General features: G+C 44.5%; 1 protein-coding gene across 1 annotated transcript; it reads left to right on the top strand.

Moving 5' to 3' along the window:
• The first annotated feature begins 236 nt into the window (after positions 1–236).
• Positions 237–6574, top strand: MRPS18B (mitochondrial ribosomal protein S18B). Its single transcript, XM_083160007.1, has 7 exons — positions 237–391; positions 500–602; positions 2191–2288; positions 3870–3938; positions 4723–4789; positions 4877–4936; positions 6058–6574. The coding sequence occupies exons 1-7, from the start codon at positions 332–334 to the stop codon at positions 6258–6260; spliced, it is 660 nt and encodes a 219-aa protein (XP_083016133.1). The 5' UTR covers positions 237–331; the 3' UTR covers positions 6261–6574.
• Positions 6575–8065: the final 1491 nt, after the last annotated feature.

The following is an 8065-nucleotide window of genomic DNA, read 5'->3' as shown; positions in this document are numbered from 1 at the left end:
TCACAGGTGATGGTGATACTAAATGAAGAGTTAAGTCCAGATATAGAGAATTGTGTCCCTCCTGGAGAGGGTCATGTTGGGAGGTATGTATATATATATATATATATATATATATATATATATATATGATTTGACGTATCATTTTAGTTCGTTCCACAATCACAATGACGACGGTCTGACCTCAAAGATAGCGAGGACGAGGGCAAACGAGAAAGTACACAGGGCGGTTGTCATAATCTGTGTCAATAAAGTTGATTTGAAGTGAGAGGAAGCTGCGCGTGCCGCTGGTTGGCAGGCGGACAGTTTGACGCTGATTGCTTCCCTACACAATATGGCGGCCTCCTTGGGAAGACTGTGTGTGACCGGCGTGAGAGCGGCTCTCTGGAGCAGGGTAACGAGATGGAGATGGTTGAATAGTGATGAGACTGTGGCGTGTAGTTGTGTGCAGAATTATTATTTGTTGTGTACCCGCAGTGACCAGTGTATGCCTTTTCCCTAGACACCCTTTCCCTCGCTGGCTACCGAGGTCCGCTGGCTGACGATTCCCCCGGACCAGGGACCTCAGTATGCAGAGAAGCCATGGGAGTACTTGCAGAGTGAAGGTAAAGGTTACCTGCCCTTCACTGTATACTGATCTACCATCAATAATAAAAAAAGCTTTTTTGCTTAATTAACAGGAATCTATTAAAAAGGAATGCAAATAGAGTTGTACAACTTATGTGCATTATTATTGGGGTGAAATGGCCTAAGGAAATCAATTGTATAACCGAACATAAGTAAACTTTTAATCTACCGGTGTATTTAATATAGATTCTATCTATCTAACCCCCTACATAACACTACAATATGTCTGACCCTGAAGTCAGATGTAATTACCCTTGAACTCTCCCCTGGACCTTCTGCTGCCCATACATATGTGTGATCAGATGCGATCGCAATGTGATGTCCCATCGCATCAAGTGGTGCCCAGTGCAGCACCCAATGTCGCATGCCATCCTGCGGTGGACATCGGGTGCTGGAGGGGTGGTGTGTCGGCGGCATTCAGGCGGCCGCTGATTGGCTGAGTGAACTCTCTCTCTCATATGCTGCCGCGTCCCGCCGCCTGAAAGCTCCATGCTACACAACTGCTATGCCTCCCCTGCTGCTGCTGAGTCCCTCCGCTCACCACCAGCACTCCGGTACCCATCCCGGCCCCTCTCCCCGAACCCGCCGCTGATTGCATTCGAGCAATCGCATGTGGTTAAAAACCACATGCGATTGCTCATAAAAAACACAGAGGGTAGTTGCACTAAACTTATACTCAGGTGTGCAGTTGAATTAAGAATAACATTTAATATAGATATTAAAATGAACAAATCATGGCTTAAAAAACATATATAATATGTATTTTATGTAAAATAATAAACATAAAAAATTGGTTACTGCAATAATTTGTGCACGTATTAATGAATTTTGTAGTCACCTTTTGTAGTCACCTTACATTTGAGTGTTCCCAAAAAGATGTTGGGAGTATATTTGTAGCCCTCCAATGTACTTTTCTCCAAACTGTGTGGTAAAGATGGCGTTTCCTCAACAGAAGTTGGTACGATTTTGCACTTTGGTGTCATTTTTGCATAAGAGATCATGTAATTGATCAAGCCAAGGTAAATCGCATGAGTTATAACTTCTGGTATAGAACTGTACCATAAGATATATCTGATGGGCTGGATTAGGGGACTGTAGGGACTAAAAACATCGCTCAAACTTCCTGCGATATATCGCATGCACAAAAAACACTCCATTTTCCATGCGATTCTGATAAATTAATGGTGCAGTATGAGCAATCTAAGGGCTCCTATCTGACACCGATAGGACCGCACATCGGTTCGAATGGAAAACGCATCCGATTTGACACTTTACAAAGGATATATCGGCACAAAAGGTCTTCTAAATGAAATCATGCAAAATTGTTGCATGAATTGGGGCTTTTACTCTCAGTTGATGTCTGTATTTCAGCAGACATCAGAGAAGCTTCTGTATCAGAGACCAGTCTCCGGGGGAGAGACAGCTTTTCCACAATTACTTGTTAATGTTTGTAAAACCGTTTTCTGAAAATCGCTGTGTGATACTCATGCCTTTATATTTGCAGGTATGTCTATTTCTGTGCACTTTTACTTCACCCATCTACTTGCTGTTTTCCCTCTATCTTAGAGTACTTGGAACGTTACGGAAAAAGAAATGTTTGGGCTGATTACAGGCGAAACCACAAAGGCGCAATTCCGCCACAGAAAACCCGGAAAACCTGCATTGTAAGTCTGCGCTTGGTGGAGACACATTTTTTACTTTTTTTTTTATTACGATGCATTTAGTTTTGTTTGTCTGCTACATAATGGGCCTTATTCTAGTTCACTCTGACGAAATCCTTCTTAGATGGACAAAACCATGTGCACTGCAGGTGGGGCAGATGTAGCTTGTGCAGAGAGAGTTAGATTTGGGTGGGGTTTAACTTCGAAGTGAGATCTATATTGCAGTGTAAAAATAAAGCAGTCAGTATTTACCCTGCACAGAAACAAAATAACTCACCCAAATCTAATTCTCTCTGCACATGTTACATCTGCCCCCCTGCAGTGCACATGGTTTTGTCCATCTAAGAAGGATTTTGTCAGAAAGAGTGAGCTAGAATAAGGCCCACAGTGTGTGGCTTCCTAGTCAAATACACAGAATGGGTAGGATAATGACGTCCTTGGAGAGGGGCAGAGCTGATATCTATATATTAATATCAATTAAGATGTTTTAGCCGGGGACTAAAGCCGGGCACTAAAGCCAGCCATACATCTACAGATCGAAAGTCAGATTGGGCTGGTTGGAACAAAAACCTGGTAATGGATGAGAGCAAATGACAGTTGACCATTTGCTTTGAAATGCTGGAAAACTGCCAAACTGTCATTCAGATACTACCAGGTTTTTTTTTCCAACCAGCCCAATCTGGCAATCGATGTGTAGATGAATTGCCACCTTAAAATCTCAGAAGAAAGCATTTTCTGTTCACTCTGAGATATTGTCGTGTTCACTCTAAAGTTTTCCATACATTGCGTTAACCGTGTATCGGGATCCTTTCCCTTATAGTTCTAGTTTCTGGCCTTCTCTAACAGTGGGCACGCATATAGAGTGATTCGGTTAGGGCAGGCATTCCCAACCACGGTCCTTAAGGCGCACCAACAGTGCAGGTTTTGTAGATATCCAGGCTTGAGCACAGGTGACTTAATTAGTACCTGAGTGATTCTGATTAAACCATCTGTGCTGAAGCCTGGATATCACTAACACCTGCACTGTTGGTGTGCCTTGAGGGCCTGGGTTAGGGGATGTGGCCATTTGCGACTGCATGCCACTGACTCGTGGCTCAAGCAAGGTAGATAATAATCCTATTAACCCCAAAGGGTGCGGGATGCTGTTTTAACTCTAAAACGACACCCAAATTAACCTTAACTCCCACCCTTCACAGGGACGAATTCACTGAAAATTCACCAGATTCTGCCCGCCGTAAAGTGCGCCTGGTGTCGTGATGATTCGCAACTCTCGAATCATCCGCACCGTTCGAGGTTAATAGGATCGACCCCAATGACTTTCTTTAAATCCAATCAATATGGAGCCGGACCCCTGCTGACTGCCACAAATCATAAGCTGTCTGTTTGACCCCTGTGTATCTTCAATGGCCTCTATAGATCAGAGTAGCAGTTGGATTGTTAGGGTCATTTTTTTACTTTTATTGTTGAATGACCAAGGTGAGTTCAGTCTGATTCTCTCCGCAAGGGATCATGCGTGGCAGTGGAGTTGTACTGGTGTGGAAGGGGAGATTTATGTGTAATTGCTCTCTCTTTGTCTCCTGACAGAGGGGTGGTAAGGTCTGTGGGAACCCATGTCCTATTTGCAGGGACCAGAATCTTGGTGTGGATCACAGGGTGAGTGTGCTCTTAGAAATATAAAGTCGCCATTCACTAAGTGCAGCGCCTGCCTCCTATACTTATGTCTATTGATAGATCCTCCTCCACCGCTCCTTGCCTCTCTTCACTGATCTCTATCCACACTCCCTCCCGTCCTCTTGACTCAACTGCCGCCTGACCTCACCTAATCACCTCCTCCCACTCCCGTGTCCAAGACTTCTCTCGTGCTGCCCCCTGCACTGGAACAACCTCCCGCCACCCATCAGGCTTTCTGATTCCCTTACCTCCTTCAAGCGCTCCCTCAAAACCCATTTCTTCCGACTAGCCTATCCCTCCTCCTCCTAACCTCTTTCGCTCCTCCTATCCTGCCTACCCTACCCCTCCATCTGTTCCTACTTATCCTATTGTTTTTCGTTCATCCACCCACCTCCTTTTAGTATGTTATCTCTTATGAGTAGGGCCCTCCTTCCTCACGTACTCAACCTACCTCTTTACCTCACCAGTGCTCCTGCCCTGTTCTCCCTTCCTCTACTTCATCTTCAGTCTCCTCGACAATTTTGACACCTACTTCTGAACTGATGCTGATTTTGGTTCTACCAGCTATACCCCTATTTATGCTGTGTTTTATCAACACACCCTGTACGTTGCCTTGTAATTTGTTTTTTGTTTGCTATGTACGGCGCTGCGGACACTTTGTGGTGCCTTATAAATAAACAAACTACTAATACTACCCTTATTTAGAATATGAATGTATCCCCTGGAGAGTCTGCTTTTAATGAGCGATTTTTACCTCTTTTCACAGAACGCAAAGTTACTCCAGCAGTTTATTTGCCCCTACACAGGAATAGTATTTGAACCCACGAGAACAGGTTTGTGTCACTGTAGATCATGACCAGTTGCTGCCACTTCCTGGCACAGGCAGACCCTGACTGCTCTCTTGTGTCTGCGTTCTCCAGGTGTGTGTATGAAGCAGCAGAAGCGGCTTGTGAATGCCATAACAGAAGCCCAGGACCATGGTGAGTTGTCTGTGGCATTCCCGCGCTCAGGCTGGTGGGGTTCGTAGCTTTCCTCAAAGGTAGTTTAAACCTGACGGGGAATAAAGGATTCATCTCTTGTTTTGCGATTACATTGTGCAAGGGTGTTTTCTGAATTTGGTGGAATAACAATGCGTCAGGTGTTGATTTGGCAGAACCCCTCAGCTAGCGTTACATTAGGGCCACGGCTAATGGATCTCCTGGCGGCTGTTCAGTTAGCCCCGATAGCTGGCACTTATTGGGAATTATGCTTTGCATGCCTTCGGCACACGTAACAAAATCACCGATAATCAGCCCTTAGAGACCAGTTTTTTGGGATGCGGTCAAAATCACGACGCCAGAATCCCGGCGGTCAAAATCTTGACGCCGGAATCTTGAAACTTTCTCCCTCTGTGGGTGTCCACGACACCCATAGAGGGAGAATAAATGAACGTGCCGAGCTTAGCGAGCCCGCAAAGGGGAGTGATCTATGCCCCCCTCCCTTGGCGGGATTTCAGCGGTCGAGATTTTGACCACCGGGATTCCATACCGAATCCATTTTTTCCACATGAGTCTAGATCCTGGTCCCAAGGGTTGTTGCCAGAATATGGGTCCTTTTTCGTCCAACAAATAGGCTATAAATAGACCTTCAACAAGAACTGTCTGTCTACCCCTCCCCTTTTTATAATGGAAGATCTCATAAGCAGGGCCATCTTCCCTCGTGTGCCCTTCCTTAAAACTAAAACCATTCCAAACCTCCTTTGACATTTAATGCCACCCTAATATTCCTTATCTTAGTATGGTAACGCAGAAATGTTCATATACACTGTGCTTGTCCTACGGCCATTTTCTTTATGAACTCTGGAACTGCAGCTTCCTTGTGGCGCTATAGAAATAAATGAAAATAATATATTTTCTTATAGGGTGATCTTGGGATGGAGAAGTCTGTCATTCACTGTAGAGATCGAAGCACTCTACTGCACACCTCCCCCAATTGTTAAGGCAGCTGTTTTGTGCCTGAGTGATTCCGTTAGTTCTTAACAGGATTGCTGTTGGGTGATTGGACGTGGGTGATGGCTGCGCTTTAATAGAATAACCATTCCGTATATATTTTGCCTATCCAGGTTACCTCCCTGTAATGGTTCCTCACACGGATGTGAAATTTGGAGAGTATTCCTACACTCACGGAGCAGTGGCACAAACACTTCCTGCCCCAGCCGGTCCCTGGTACTCCTGGTATGAGTGGCAGGAGCCATCCCCGAAGGAAGTGGAAAAACTAAAGAGGCTGTACAAGCCCTATTTAAAGGAGATGATCGGAGAGAAATAAAGATGGCGGATATGTTGTGAGTTTATGCAGCAGAGACCTCGCGCATAGAACATTTACACCTTTGTGAGCACATGGCAGCTTTGTATCCCCCTAATCAGGCAATATTGTGTCACATTGCACCGTTTTTATTGGAAATAGCTGCTACGACATCACAACTGTGTCATTTCTTCATTGGAAATCCGGTGGGTTGTGGTTTTAGAACTATCTGTTCTGTTTGTGGATAATTTACTCAGGGCTTCGTTGGAGCACAAATTGCATCGCTGTGTGCAATTGCTTGAAGCCAAATCCTACATAAATAAATAATAAAAAATGAACACCTTGGGTCTGTCATTTCCTGAAAAAGGTGAGGGGGAGGGAGAAGGAGGAGACTAATACTACTAATACACAAGCTGGCCCCTTCCTGTCAGTTCATTACTTTGTGTTCTGAAGTGATTAATTACCGCCTTGCACAGCACCATTGGAAATGTATATTAAATATAAGTATAGCTTTGTGAGTTACTGGAAGGCGAGGAATGAGCTGGTAGTGCTGTTAAAGTAATCTGCCACCCTGTGTGTCACTCCATAATGTAGGGAAGTCATAGAGTATTCTTAAATGTTAATTAGTGCTTTATTTAAATAGTAGGTATAAAGTATTCCCTAGCAAAACCTCTCATAGTAACCGTCTTATGTAATTATTAGGCTGAACTCTGTTAACAAGCATACTGCATTTCCTATGTAAACTATGAGTATAAAGGCCCAGACACACTAGATCACTTAGAAAGAGTCGAATTATACTCACCGATAATTCCTTTTTCTTCCTAGAGATCCCATGGCAGCCATAACACTGGGATGTTCCCTTCCCCCATAGAATTAGACAGGATAATTTTTCTCTAGGACCGCCCACCTTGGGGTATAATAGCCTCCTCTTCCCCCTCCTCCATGTCTTTTCTTGTCTCCGAATATGTCCTGGAGAAAAATACATAACACAGGGAGGGCAAACCAGTGGCTGCCATGGGATCTCTAGGAAGAAAAAGGAATTATCGGTGAGTATAATTCGACTCTTTCTTCTACGATCCCCATGGCAGCCATAACACTGGGACATACCCAAGTAAACACACGGGAGGGCTAGATACTGCATGAAATATTTTATATATATATATATATATAGTCATTCACCCGTAAGGGCTTCTTGTAACACATGCGTCCCAAAGTGGGCAGTAGAAACGTTGAGTGAATAATGGTTTGAGAACATATGGATGGACGACCATGTTGCTGCCTTACAGATCTCAGCTGTTGACGCCTTCGCCTTATTCGCCCATGAGGTAGACACTGCCCGGGTAGAGTGTGCCTGTACTATGGAAGGTGGTGCTTTGCCTTCCTTCTTATAAGCGAATAAGATGGTCTCTCTAATCCACCGAGATATGGTCTGCTTCACCGGTGCTTTACCCTTTTTTATTCCTTCCGGAATCACAAACAGGTGTTTAGTTAACCTGAAAGGCTTCGTTCTCTCCAGATACAACGTTATCCCTCTCACCAGGTCTAACGTGTGCCACGCCTCTTCTTCTCTACCTTTAGGCTGAGGATAGAAATCAGGTAAGGTTATCTCCTGGTTCAGATGAAACGCTGACACTACTTTGGGGACGAAGTCTGGATGTGTCCGTAATACTACCCTATTAGGGAAGATTATCAAGTATGGTTCCTCCATCCACAGTGCCTGAAGCTCACTAACCCGTCGTGCTGAAGTCACAGCTACTAGGAACACCACTTTCCAAGTTAGATATTTTAGCGGGCAGTCTTCAAGTGGTTCAAAGGGATCCTTTGTTAAC

Source organism: Crinia signifera, chromosome 9, assembly GCF_055691185.1.
Source record: "Crinia signifera chromosome 9, ASM5569118v1, whole genome shotgun sequence".
Taxonomy (NCBI): Eukaryota; Metazoa; Chordata; class Amphibia; order Anura; family Myobatrachidae; genus Crinia; species Crinia signifera.
Note: the sequence above shows the minus strand (reverse complement) of the source record. Positions and strands in the feature narration are given on the sequence as shown.

Bases quoted from the DNA above. Each gene is read 5' to 3' on its own strand.
- MRPS18B (XM_083160007.1), top strand. From the start codon at position 332: ATGGCGGCCTCCTTGGGAAGACTGTGTGTGACCGGCGTGAGAGCGGCT. The intron at 3,939-4,722 runs GTGAGTGTGCTC...CTCTTTTCACAG, and splicing joins ATCTTGGTGTGGATCACAGG to AACGCAAAGTTACTCCAGCA. The intron at 4,790-4,876 runs GTTTGTGTCACT...TGCGTTCTCCAG, and splicing joins ATTTGAACCCACGAGAACAG to GTGTGTGTATGAAGCAGCAG.